The following is a 13684-nucleotide window of genomic DNA, read 5'->3' on the forward strand; positions in this document are numbered from 1 at the left end:
GTTGGAAAGAATATTAGAGAGGTAATCTAGTTCAACTTTCATTTTATAATTGGGGAAACTGAGGCCCAAAGAAGGAAAAGAACTGGCCCAAGGTCAATCATAAGTGCTAGTGCTAAGATTCAAACCCAGGATGGATTCCTCTCCACCATACTGTCCTCAACCCCAGTGAGATGGAAATCTGGATGGCCACCTGCCCAAGCCACCACTGCTTAGCTCTAGGCCCAGGAGGGAAAGGACTCAAATGATCTCAAAGGTCTTTCTCACCTCCAGAGTCTATAATCCCATTACCACGCTATCTGACAATCATTATTCTCATCTGCCTTGGGAGAGGAGGAAGCACCTAGGACAGTGGATTGGGAGGGATCTATATGTCTGATTAACTGCTTCAACAAGGCCCCCTTGCCTTCTTTCTGTCTTCTCTATTGACCTTGGAGCAATCCAAAATGAACAGATCACAAGGCCCAATTCCTTTTTATCTAAACCAGTGATAGCAATGACCTTGGCCTGGTTTCCCATCTCTGTCCATCTGATTTTTGCCAACAGTCCAAAGCAAAGGATGGTGACAAAGAAGGCGCCTCGAATTCGACATCTGAAGATGGACCTGGGGATGGATTTACCATCCTTTCTTCCAAGAGCCTTGTCCTGGGGCAGAAGGTAATAAAAATAATCCTAGTATGATCTCTGTCTTGTAAAAGCAAATTTGTGTTTGGTTTTAAAGACTAGCAAATACATTGGTCAGCCTATGGTCAGAAGTGAAATGTCTTTCAGACAGGTAAATAAATCAGTCAGAAGTGTGGCTCTCCTAGGAAATCTCCAGGCACCTCTATTTCTGTGCCCACACACACTCACAAAAAAATGGCCTGCCTACAGGTCAGCCTTACACTGCTTGAAGGGAATTAGATTTGTTTTTGTTTTGAAGAAGAGAAAATAGAAATGTTTTATTAAATATCCCTTGTGTTAGAAATTAATTATTCAATAGGAATTCAGTTTGCTCTCCTCTGGTCTTTGAAAAGAAAACAAATACATTTTAATCATCTTGGAGAACATGAAGGCTGCATGGCCAAATATGCAAATTCATGTCTACGAATGTAAACTGAGAAGGCGGTTTATCTAGCAAGTCCACTGGGGCATGAAATAAGATGCATTAGGAAACTCAATTAATCACTCCTTTGATAGCAGAAGATCAGCACCACACCAGGTGAGAGTTGGGGGGACGAGGACCTTGGGGATCAACTAATACAACCCTCTCATTCATAGAGGATGGAGATTTAGAGAGTCACTTGTCAGAGGTTACCCAGCTAATGAGTGGCAGGACCCAGAGGTGGCATCCTAGGACTTAGCGCTTTCCACCCCAATAGGTCCCTCCTAGCAATAGATGAGACTCCCATTCGAGGCTGGACAATACCATGGAGTTAATCCTCCATTCATGTGAGTTTGGTGGGTTTCTAGCTGAGTCCTGAGGGCTCATACCTAACAACAGCTTAGGTTGGCAAGGAGGGCAAGAGCTATTCTCCCTATTTTTAAGAGGGAGAGAGAGAAAGTAGGGGAGAGGGAGAGAGGCCACATGGAACCCACAAGACTGATGAGAAGCTGTACTGATCTCTCCTTTAGTAGGACTTAGACCATCCTAATAGGCATTCCTGTTTCTCTAATGCATTGGAGTTTACAAATTATTTTTCCTATAATCACCTGTGTGAGGCAGGAGGGACATTATTATTCCCATTTTACAAATAGCAGGAGTAGCAGCTGCAGTAGTGATGGTATTAGTAGTGTTAGCAGCAGCAGCAGCATTAGTAAAGCAGCAAAGTAGTAACCGTAGCTGTAGTAGTAGTGGTAGTAGTAGTGGTGGTGGTGTGGTGGTGGTGGTGGTGGTGGTCATAGTCATAGTGGTAGTAGTAGTGATGGTGGTGGTGGTGGTGGTGGTGGTGGTGGTGGTGGTGGTTGTAGTCATAGTCATAGTGGTAGTAGTAGTGATGGTGGTAGTGGTGGTGGTAGTAGTAGTAATAGTAAAAGTAATGGGAGAAGGAGGAGAAAGAAGAGAAAGAGAAGGAATAACAACTGATAGGGAGGGAGAGGATCAAGATTTGCAAAACCCGTACATTTATTAGCACCTTTAAACCTCCCAGCCATCCTGGGTCAGATAGGATGGGTATTATTGGGCTTAGTTAGGTGACCAGAGCATTAGACCTATGGTCAGGAAGCCCACACTGAGCTCAAATCCAACTTCAGACACCTAGACCTATATGATCTTGGGCAAGTCACTAAACCTCTGCCTCAGTTTACTCCCCTGTAAAATAGGGACAATAACTGCCTATACTTCACAGAGTTTTTTGAGGATCAGAGGAGATAATTGTCGTAAAATGTTTACCAATGAGCCTAGCCCAGAATGGACACTATTTATATGCTGTCTCTTATTGTTGTGATTATTATCTCCATTTTACAGATAGTAAATTCTTTGTAAATGTCAAATGAACTAAAAAACTGAGAATGGTAATGATTCAGTGACTTGCCTATGGTCATACAACTAGTAAGTGTTAAAGCTGAGATTCAAATCTCAGGTTATCCTGAGTCCAAGACTCCAACCTTTTATGGAGTGAGGGTAGAAAATTATTTTTTTCTAAATGCACCAATGAAATTAATAGTTGTGTGCCCAAAGAGTGAAGCTCTAGACAGAAACCTGGTCAGAACCCAAGAGCCCTAAAGTTCAGTGAAGGAAGGTCATCTGTTGGCTCTGTTGGGCCTTCCCGGGAGCCTCTGTGTATTTGGAGCAGGAAGGGGTAGGAAGGGATGGCATTGGAGAGACTGGCCCAGTGTAGGGGTGGGGTGCTTGACTGAAGACAGCACTCAAATGTTCTCCTAAAGGTATCCTCCATGGACACAGATTGAAGCCTTCTTGGAAAGAGGGGGGATGGGGGCTTCTTTCCCCTCTTCTGGCATGAGAGATGCCCAAGTCATGCCCTCTTGGACCCCAAGATGAAGCTCGTAACCAATCAAAAAGCAAAAGACCTGAAGAACTCAAAACCAGCACTTGGTCTGAGGCCTAGTCATTGAATCTATCAGTCTGAAGTTTAAAAAATTAATAGCTAGAATGTAAAACAAGCCACTTCTATTCTGGTTGAATGCTTTCTCCATTTTCCTATTTCTCATTACACAGCTGTCCCTGACGCAGAGCGACATCAGCCATATTGGCTCTATGAGAGTAGAAGGCATCGTCCACCCAACCACGGCTGAGATAGACCTCAAGGAAGATATAGGTAAGACTCCAGGGTTATGCTGATGTCATGGAATAGTTGATGAAAGAGTCTCCTTTTGGGAAGACGAGTCACCTTCCCTGAATAACCAGAGATTACCTGACTGATACTTTGTCTAGAATTTCATCACCTTTTACCTACAACTTCCAGTTTGCTGTGCTCGCTATTAACCATTTCTCTTTATATTTACAGCATTTCTATTTCTTTTTACAGCAATTTTCTTTATATTTATTCTCTGCATGTAATTTAAAGTATCAAACCCATGAAGTTAAGTAGGAATAAAAAGAAAAAACTTCAAGATTATCATTCATTTATTTGTTCATTCAACATGCATTTATTAAGCAACTAGTATGTACAAAGTGAGAGTCAGTGTCTAATTGTGGATGGAGTCCAGAAGACCTGGGTTGCAATGCCATCTGTGACTCATGCGGGCTGAGTAGCTATAGACCAGGTACTTCAACTCTCATGTCTTTAGAGCTAGGATTGGCAAAGTGCTTTCTTTACAGTTTTGTGGAATAGAGCTCCAGGCCTGCCATCAGGAAGGCCTGAGTTCAAATCCAGCCTCAGACATTTACTGTGTGACTCTGGGCAAGTCACCTAACTCTGTTTGCCTCCCATTTCCTCATCTGGAAAATGGATGGAAAATGGGCTGGAAAAGAAATGGCAGAGTGCTCTCTGCTAAGAAATGGGATCGTGAAGAGTCAGATATAACTGAAAAAAATGACTGAAGAACAAGGAAAAAGTAGAAGTATTATTGTGCCCTTCTTACAGGTAAGGGAGGGAGCCTCATAGTTTAAATGGCTTTCCAGTGGTTAGCCAGGAAGGTTGGAGTTGGGAACTGAACACAGATCTCTGACCTATGTCTGGAGCTCCCTTGGAATCGTGGCTTACTACTAATAATAATAATAATAATAACAATAATGTAACTTGTCCCAGACTCTGTTAAAGACAGACAGGAATGGAACCTGGAATGCAATTTAGTTTGATTGAATTCTGAGTTCAATTAATGAATTTAACATGAACTTAAGGTTCATATTAGGAAAAAGTGCCTGAATGAGGAGCATTATTCAGCTCTTTCAGATAGCACCCATCTGTATGGGATAGCTTTGCTTGGTGGCAGAGTGGAGACTAAATGAGCTGCTAAAATAATAGTAGTAATAATAATAATAAAAATAAACGATTTTCCTAAAGTGGCAAATACTAAAATGACACATGACGGGCTAATCCCAGCCATTTTGTTCATTTTCATGGTTAAATCAACCTAGAGGAGGCGTCATTCTGACCTTCACATCAGGTTATTATAGGCTATGGACCAAGCACAGAAGTGTTAAATATATCAGAGCAAGAAGGGCCTGTGGCTCAGGGATCCGTCACCTGGGATCCACAGGCCCCCTGAGGCTCATCCATCCCTGGAGGGTCCATGTACTTGGATGTGGGAAAAAATGCATCTTTATTTCTACCAGCTTCTAATTGAAATTCAGCGTTGCCTTCAATGATTTAGAAACATGATGTTTCTAGTGGTAATGGTATTGATAGTGATGATAGCTGGTGTTTCTATAGCGCTATGCTAAGGGATTTACAAATACTATCTGGTGCTCCCAAACTCCATGGGAGATAGATGTTATTCGTCCCCTTTTTTATAGTGGAGAAAACTGAGGCAAGGAGAGATTGAGTCACTCACACAAGATCACACTGTAAGTTTGAGGCCAGCTTGGAAGCCAGGTTTTCCCGCCTCCAGGTCCAATGCTCTCTTCTGATCCTGATAGACCTAATTCCAAAAAGATTAAAGTGAAGAAATTCTGGTCTAAACCAGCCTCCTCAGATTACCAGTGAGAAAAATACAGATTAGAGAGGAGATTAACTTGTCACCGACTCTGTTCAAGACCAACAAGAATGGAACCTGAAATGCAATTTAATTTGATTGAATTCTGAATTCAATTAATGAATTTAATATGAACTTAAGGTTCATATTAGGAAAAAGTGCCTGAATGAGGAGCATTATTCAGCCTTTCAAATAGCACCCATCTGTATGGGATAGCTTTGCTTGGTGGCAGAGTGGAGACTAAATGAGCTGCTAAATGAAGGATTCACATCTCTCCAAAGTCCCTCAAACACTGATTCATGACCATCATCAGAGAGCCTAGATTCCAGTTTCTCATGTCTTTAGAGCTCCCCTCTCAGGTCTTTATCTCCCTCCCCTGTAAAGTGTGAGGGTGGAATTATATCAGTTCCAAATCCTAGAACGCTACACTATGGAGATACAAAGAAGGTTCAGAGATGGTCCTTGCCCCCCCCCCCCCAGAGAAGGTCATCTAAGAGACAGGAACAAGATGCATGTGGCTGTGTGTGGTGGAGAGTGATGCCATCCCTGCGGTTTTCTGTCAGAGCCCTGCCTGCCCCAGTCTTGGGGCTCCCTCAACCTCCTACAGCTTGCTGACCCTTCACACGGTGTGCCCACCTAAAGCTCCAAGGCGGGTTTTCTGCTGCTGCTGCTGGTGGTTTGTTTCTCCTTTCTTCTTCCATCGAGTTTTCAGGAGTGAGCAAAAGGATTTCCCTCTTTTCTCCTTTGTAGGCAAAGCTTTGGAAAAAGCTGGTGGGAAAGAATTCCTGGAGACTGTCAAGGAACTTCGCAAATCCCAAGGACCCTTGGAAGTGGCTGAAGGTAAAAACTGGACATGTCCCTAAACATGTGCACAGGGTGGGGTGATTTGCCAGGGTGGAGACCCTCACCATGTGTGGAGGGGAAGGGGGCGTGCCAGAAATCTCTCTCCTCAGCTCAGTCACATGAACTGGTTATATTGGAAAATGAGCGTGTGGACAGAGCCTGGATTGCCACTAGGTGCATCCTGGTTGTGTGGGCATCGCTGCCTTCCCCAAGTCACCAGGACCCTCCCTGAATCAGGGTGCTCCTTGCCATCCTCCCTGTCCTGGGTGACTTGGAAGGGGAGGGAGGGGCTGTGAGTTCAGAGCCTGGATGCCAGTTGGAATCCACCCACAGTCATTGACTTCAGGACCCCGGACAAGTCACTTCACCTGGTTTTCCTCAGTCTTTTTCCTCATGATAATCCTAGATTTCATGGAGGGCTTTTTAAGGTTTCCAAAGGTTTACATTTTAGCCTCACAACAACCCCCAAAGGTGCAGCTCAGAGAAGGCATTTTACCTTCATTTTAAGAGGAAACTGAGGCTGGGGGAGATTAGGGGTTTGCCCAGAATCACAGGACAGAGGCTCCATACCATCATGAGATAGGGAGGTGGGAGAGGAGACCAAGATGACGCATCCACATGTGGCAGGCAGAGCTTAGATGGTCTTCAAGCTGTCGTTGGAAGAGCAACCACGCCTGGAAAGTCGGGCTTGGTTCTGAGGCTTTGGGGGCCATTAGCCTAGAGACAGCTGTGGAAAACGAGTAGAGAGTGAAGAGGAACCAGGGTGGGGCTAGGGAGCCAATCCTGGGGAACCCACGGGAGGAAGACGAAAAGGCTGGAAAACGTACAAGATGATGTAAAAGCATTTGGAAAAATAGGTTAGTGGGCAGTCATGGAATCTGGTTATTGGTGAGTATAGAATAGTCTGGCAGGTAACTCTTGCTAAACATATATCTATATGTATTGCTGCAATCTGGGGCCCCTAGACCAGCCGGCCTCACCACCTGCTCTCTTCCACACGTGCTCTCCTGCCAACAAATGGCTCTGTTAGCTTCCTTTGTCTTACTTTGACACCTGGCTTCTTATCCAAACTTTGTGACACCCTCGTGCCTCAACTAGTCATACAGACAGTAGAGATCACTAGGTGGAGTCAGGAGGACAGGACTTCAAATCTGGCCTTAGACACTTGACACTAACTAGCTGTGTGACCCTGAGCAAGTCACTTCACCCTGATTACCTTGCATCCAGAGCCATCTCCAGTCATCCTGATTCATATCTGGCCACCAGACCCAGATGACTCTGGAGAAGAAAGTGAGGCTGGGGACTTAGCCCAGCCCCTTCTCCCCCTCACTCAAATCCAATGGCATTACCTCCCTGATGTGTTCTTCTTTGAGAACGAAGGACAAACATGATGGAGGCTGTGGAGATGAAGGCAGGACCTGGGCCCTGCCCTCAAGGAGCCTGCTGTCCAGTGGAAAATAAAACTGTCCAGTGGAAAATAAAATGTGTGTTTGTGATCCAAAGGATGAGGCCCAAATGTCTTGGAGGGGACAATGACACCAGGAAGATCCTGGATGGGGGGCAGTGGGGTGCAGGAGAGGGTGGATGACCGGAAATCATAAGCAAATTGTGATATCCAGCCTCCTCGAAATGGCCCCTCTTTTTTATCAGGAGTTAGCTCCTAATGACATAAGACAGGCAGAAGAGGTCCAGTGCAGCTAGGGGAGCACCATAGAACACAGGGCTTGGAGTTAGGAAGACCTGAGTTCAAATTCAACCTCAGATGCTACCATCTTGGTGGCCCTGAGCAGGTCACTTGACCTCTGTTTGCCCGTCCTCAACTATAAAATGGGTCTAACAATAGCACCTCCCTTTAAGGCTGTTGTGAGCACCAAATGAGGTCATATTTGCTGAAATGGCACAGGGTCTGGGACTGTAGACAGTAGGTGCTCTGTACATGCTTACCCCTTCAGAGTAACTCCTGGAATCCACAGCACGCACCTCCCCCAAATGCCAGTGGTGTTTGTGGAAGGGTAAATCCTTGTACCCATAGGTCCTGTGCTTTATGGAGTGGGAGGCTTAGCTGCCCGGCCTTCCCATGGGAGTTTTCTTCATTTGAACAAGGCCAGGAACATTTTCCCTGACCCAGTGTTCTACTTAACCCCAACAGCAGACAAGACTGGTTTTAAGGGATCCAAATTTTACAGTCCCTTTCACCTGGGTCTAGGCAGCTTTTGTCATAAATGAAGATAGTGACTGACCGGCCACTGGGCAGAGAAGAACCTCCTGGGGGGGAGGGGGGCTCCCAAGGTGCTGGACCCCAAGCTACCCTGAAACATCTGAGGCCTGCCTTCAGGGTAGGGCTGTGAAAGTGGATGGTGCCCAGCACTCACCAGGGTACAGGGTCATCAGACACATACCCCACTGGCCCTTCATTAAGCCCTCCAGTGAACCTATAGTGGGAATGGTTCAATATGCCGAGACTTTACTATGGAGGGACATGGGATGTGAGGAAGTTCCTTCTAAATCTTGCACAGAAATTAATCTGATTGATGTGTTGAATCTAAGCTGGGAGACCTGAGTTCAAATTCTGCTAGCTTCAGTACCATCCAGTGTGCCAACCATGGGCAAACCCCGTCTGCTTGGTCATAAATGAGGGAGTTGAGGTAGAAGCTCTCTGAGGGTGCTCTTCACCAGAATGGGGAGAAGGGGATCCTGTGTAGCTGGAACAAAACATTTCAAACCAAGGCAGAAGAGAGTCTTACAGACTAACTTTGAGAAGCAGCCTGCCATAGCCTGGCACAGCCAGATGCATCTCCCAGTGCAATGAAGAGTCTACACTGTCGCAGGCAGAGAACTATCTTGGGGCTTCTGCCTAGAGCCCCAATGCAGACCAGAAGGAAGCCCACTGCCTGGAGCCGCGCTCCAGAAGACTTGGCTTCTAGCCACAGCCGTAAGAGTCAGAGATCCCAGGACCACTTCTGTTGCTCAGTCATTTCAGTTGTGTCTGACTCTCTCTGATCCCATTTGGGGTTTTCTTGGTAGAGATCCTGGAGAGATTGGCCATTTCCTTCTCCAGCTCATTTTACAGATGAGGAAACTGAGACAACAGGGTGAAGTGCCTTGCCCAGGGTCACACAACTGCTAAATGTCTAAGGCTGGATTTGAACTCAGGTCTTTCTGACCCTAGGCCTGGCATTCTGATCCATTGGGTCCCTTTTAGGAAAGCAGATTTACCCGAGGGTAAGGGCAGCTTCATTTTGCTTTGCACCCTCTGGTGTCTGAGCTTCAAGAGCTCAGGGCCTTGATGATAGGATTCTCGAATTGTTGATCTGGATTTAAGGTGAAAGAAGATAAACCGAGGTTACACAAAAATCATGATATAATAACATTTTATAAGATTTAAGACCTACCTTAAATGTTATAAAAACCCTAATTCATAAAATGTTATAAAACCATAACAAGTGATAAAATGTTTAAAACCATAAGAAATTATAAAATGATATAAATTCATAGCAAATCATAAAATGTTATGAAATCATAAATTAGAAAATATTTTTTTTAAATCAGAACAAATAGTAACATTGAAGAAACAGGAAAGGAGGAAAGTGATTGGTTTCATTAATCTACCTTTACAAACCTTTATTTGCCATTGATTAGTGGGGCCTCCACTAGCTGAAGGGGTCAGCCCGCAGAGAGCTTCTGCTGAGGGAGAAAACAGGAGCCCAGGAAAGTATAAGCCACGATATAATACACATGGTGGGGCGGGGAGGGGCAGGACCAGCCCAGATGAAATCCAAGGTCCGAGTGAACCCTGGTGACCACCAGCCCTGCCAACCCTAGTGATCTGTCTCCTAACCAGCCTAATGGGCAGCTAGGGGTGTAGTGGATAGAGCACTGGCCAGTCTCTGACACGTGATACTAGCTGTGTGACCTTGGGCAAGTCGCTTCGCCCTGACTGCCTCCCATCCAGGGCCATCTCCTATTGTCCTGATTCCTATCTGGCCACTGGATCTAGATGCTCCAGAGGAGAAAGTGGGGCTGGGGACTTAGCACAGCCCCTCCCCACTCAAAATCAATTCACATGCTTGTCATAGTAGCAACCCCTAGTGTCATGGTCTTCAAAAATGAGGATCAAACATTACCATAACCAGTCTCAGTCCCTGGTTCATTTCTGTAATAACTCCCTGAGGTTTGGGATGAAGACCTAAGAATTAACCAGAACCTACTTCTCACCCTGCTGTGTGCATTAGCCATCGTCAGCCAGTCCAGTGGCCTGGCAGCCAAATTTGTCATCCACTGTCACATCCCTCAGTGGGGCTCGGACAAATGCGAAGAGCAGCTGGAGGAGACCATCAAGAACTGTTTGTCGGCCGCAGAGGACAAAAAGCTCAAGTCCGTGGCTTTCCCACCCTTCCCCAGTGGCAGGTGAGACCTGGGCACCAGCAGAGAGCCTTCCGACTTACTTGTTCATCCCTCAGTCCTAGGGATGTTGGGGGTGAGAGGCTCTGGGGGAATTCTTAGCACATTTATATGCAATAGGGAAAAACCCATCACTGTTACTAAGGGCAGGATCCCTCAACAAGGCTGAAGTCACCTGGGGCCAGCTTTAAAGATGTACAGGCCCGGGCCTTCTAACATCCCCAGAAGGCAGCAGGGCCTTGGGATCCTGGAATTCTGACATTTATCACCTACATTTTAAGAGCTGGGTAGAAAGGGAAGTTTGCACCAGAGAGAAACAACATCAAGCCAGTTGCTATTGGTTGAGCATCCATTGGTTCAAAGCCCTAGTCAGCACCTGCCCACAGTGGTCAGAATAGGCCAGGGCCTGTTGGCGATAGAAAGAGGGAGGAGGGTAAGGAGAGGTAGGAAGCCCCAGAACCAGTCGTCTCAGACCAAGAAGCTCATTTTCATCCCCCGAATGGATGGGCCACCCCATTTCAGAGAGGAGTTTTTGACTTGCCCATCTGCTCCAGAAATGTCCTCAATTTCCCAAGACCCGAGCAATGAATGAGAAAGTGACCTCAGTGTTTCCCTAGGCACTCCCTTCTCTATTGAGAAGACCCTGCCCTGAAGAATAGAGAATTGTCCATATGGAGCCTCTCTGGTCCAGGGCCCAGAAATGAGGCTTGCAAGGAAAGCTCCTCAGGTCCTGCCTCAGTGGCCCTGCTCAACCTTACAGAAAGAGGCATGCAAATCAACAAAAAAGCCCTGTTTACTTTTATGACATTTTGGCAAAGGCAGCTGGATGGACCCAGGCCCAGCTCCACTCCTTTCGGGTTACTTCTCTGACCTTCAGTTTCCTCCTCTATAAAATGGACACTGCCCCCCCCCCCCCAGACTGGTGGGCCAGGAAGTTGCAGGGACTGGAACTCCATAGAACTCAGGTGAGAAAGGAGGTCCAGGTCCATTTTATTGTAAGACTGGGTCTGTTGGGTTTAAGAATTATCCTGTCACCGTCACTGCTTCTCAAGCTTAGGTTTAGGGGTCTGGTCTGGGATTTCACTGGCAAAGAGACATCCTAGATGAGGAAAGAAGGTTCTAGGACACAGTCCCTGTACAATAGGATAGAAGGTTCCAGGTTTAGAAGAACCAGGACCTGGCTTCCAGGGAAAGGACTCAGGTTTATTTTTCTTGCCTTTTCAAAAGAAGCAAAATTGGGGAGGGGGCAGAGAAAGAACTTACAATCAAAAATAAAATTAATAATAATAATAATTTATTTTTATATTTTTATTTAAAAATTAAAATTATAATAGAGAGGCCTGGTTTCGAGGCCTAGCTACAGCAGTTACCAGCTGAGGAACTATCAGTTTCCTCAAAGGCAAAATAAAAATAAGAATCAAAACATACAGGATTAGAATAACTGGAAAACATTTTGGGCATTTTGAGAAGAATACTTTGTCAGGCTTAAGCTATGAGTAATTGTGATTGTTAATGGTTATTAATAATAATTTATTAGCAATAGTAACTAATAAGAAGCTATTAGTAATAATTTTTTCAACTTGCGTCTCTCTGCCCCGGGGGATCCCAAGACCTGCCATCTAGCTCTTGCCATCTAGGCTGGTGCCCTCATTTTATAGAAGAGAAAAGGAGGCCAAGGAAGGGGAAGGCTGCCAACATGGCCCACCCTGGCTTTTAGAAGGCAACAATCCAAAATGCTCCACCATCCAGTGTGGATGGCAAAAACATCATGGTTTCGTGGGCAGTCTTTTAGCAATGCGAAATCAGTTACTAGGAATTCCAGTAGTGTGCTTTTGGACCTTCCTCCCCCATCATGCTTACACATGCTTGCATGCATGTATGCACACACGCATAGACAGTCACCTACATATGCATACACTTACACATATACCTGTGTCCTCACATAGACAAATATGCACACGTATACACATACATAACAAAAATATACTCATGCATGCACTCACACAGACATATATTCACTTAACACACAACATAGTCACATACATTCATATTACACACAACTCAACATGCATACTTACACCTATAAACTCACACATGCTCACATGCATGTATATATACATATATTCACTCATACCTATACACACTCAACACCCATATTCACACACATACATACATGTAGACATTCACACATGCATACTCACCCATAGATGCTTGCATGCACCTATATACACACTCACACATACACACATGCATTCATACAATATACTCACACATGTGTAGTCATATATACAACACATATACTCACACATGCACATGTATACATACATTCACATATGTACACATGTTCACTCATACATGCACTCAACACCTATATTCACATACACACATGTATTCATAAAAATACACTCACACATATATACACGTATATGTACATACACACACACATCCACGCCAGTACCATCCAGCCAACTGGGTTTCCTCCCTCCTCTGTGCAGAAACTGCTTTCCCAAACAGACTGCGGCCCAGGTGACCCTCAAGGCCATCTCTGCCCACTTCGATGACTCCAGCTCCTCGTCCCTGAAGAACGTCTACTTCCTGCTCTTTGACAGTGAGAGCATTGGCGTGTATGTGCAGGAAATGGCCAAGCTGGACATCAAGTAATCCCCTCACCCCTCCCCACTACCGGGCCCCTCTTTGCTTTCTCCCTTCACAGGGATCTGAAGAGGATTCAGTTTGGAATGAGAGTTGGGCATCAATTTAAAAAAATGAGGAAAGGAGAGGGTGGGAGGTGAAGGCAGCTCTGTTTGATGACAAATGAGCACTCCCCAACATGAAGAGGGGAGGACAGTTTGTGCTGCCACTAATTCAAGTCCTCCATGAAAAGTGCCCACCCCCATTTTCTATTCACCTTAACTATCCTCCGTCCCACATTATCCCGGTCCCTCCCCGGGATTGCTACACGTGTGTCTTCTTGTCATTTTAGAACTTATTTTCCAAGGACAGACCTCGTTTTAGATTTGTAGCATTGACTTTTACAGGCAAAAAAAAAAAAACTTTCAAAATTCTTTAAAAAAAAAATCTGTTCCTTTCTTTTTTCAAGAGGGGAGGGCATGACAAATGACTTTGGTTTTGTCTGTTGTCTACATTCCATGTTGGAGAGAAAAATCTGAAAGACATTTTTCACTTGGTGCTTTCCTCAAATATGTTTTCTCCCCCTAATAATCTCTGTAACTTCTGATGATGTTTCTCTTCAGGCTTGTTTGTTTTTTAAGGAAAAAAGAAAAAAAAGGCAAAAAGTTATTCAGAGTCCTTCTTATGACACTCAATTTTATTGCAACAGGTTTTTTATTTCTCCAAACTGGAAAAT

The 13684-nt window shown here is 45.0% G+C and overlaps 1 protein-coding gene across 1 annotated transcript in view; it reads left to right on the top strand.

The window, feature by feature from the left end:
* The window catches only part of MACROH2A2 (macroH2A.2 histone), a 53663-nt gene extending 40026 nt beyond the window's left edge, over nt 1–13637 (top strand). The window contains exons 5-9 of the mRNA XM_074232445.1: nt 544–654; nt 3155–3254; nt 5824–5913; nt 10149–10323; nt 12813–13637. Of these exons, the coding sequence (XP_074088546.1) occupies nt 544–654; nt 3155–3254; nt 5824–5913; nt 10149–10323; nt 12813–12978 (642 nt within the window). The 3' untranslated portion in view covers nt 12979–13637. The remainder of the gene's footprint in view (nt 1–543; nt 655–3154; nt 3255–5823; nt 5914–10148; nt 10324–12812) is intronic.
* The last annotated feature ends 47 nt before the right edge of the window (nt 13638–13684 follow it).

This window comes from Macrotis lagotis, chromosome 4 (assembly GCF_037893015.1).
Source record: "Macrotis lagotis isolate mMagLag1 chromosome 4, bilby.v1.9.chrom.fasta, whole genome shotgun sequence".
Lineage (NCBI taxonomy): Eukaryota > Metazoa > Chordata > Mammalia > Peramelemorphia > Peramelidae > Macrotis > Macrotis lagotis.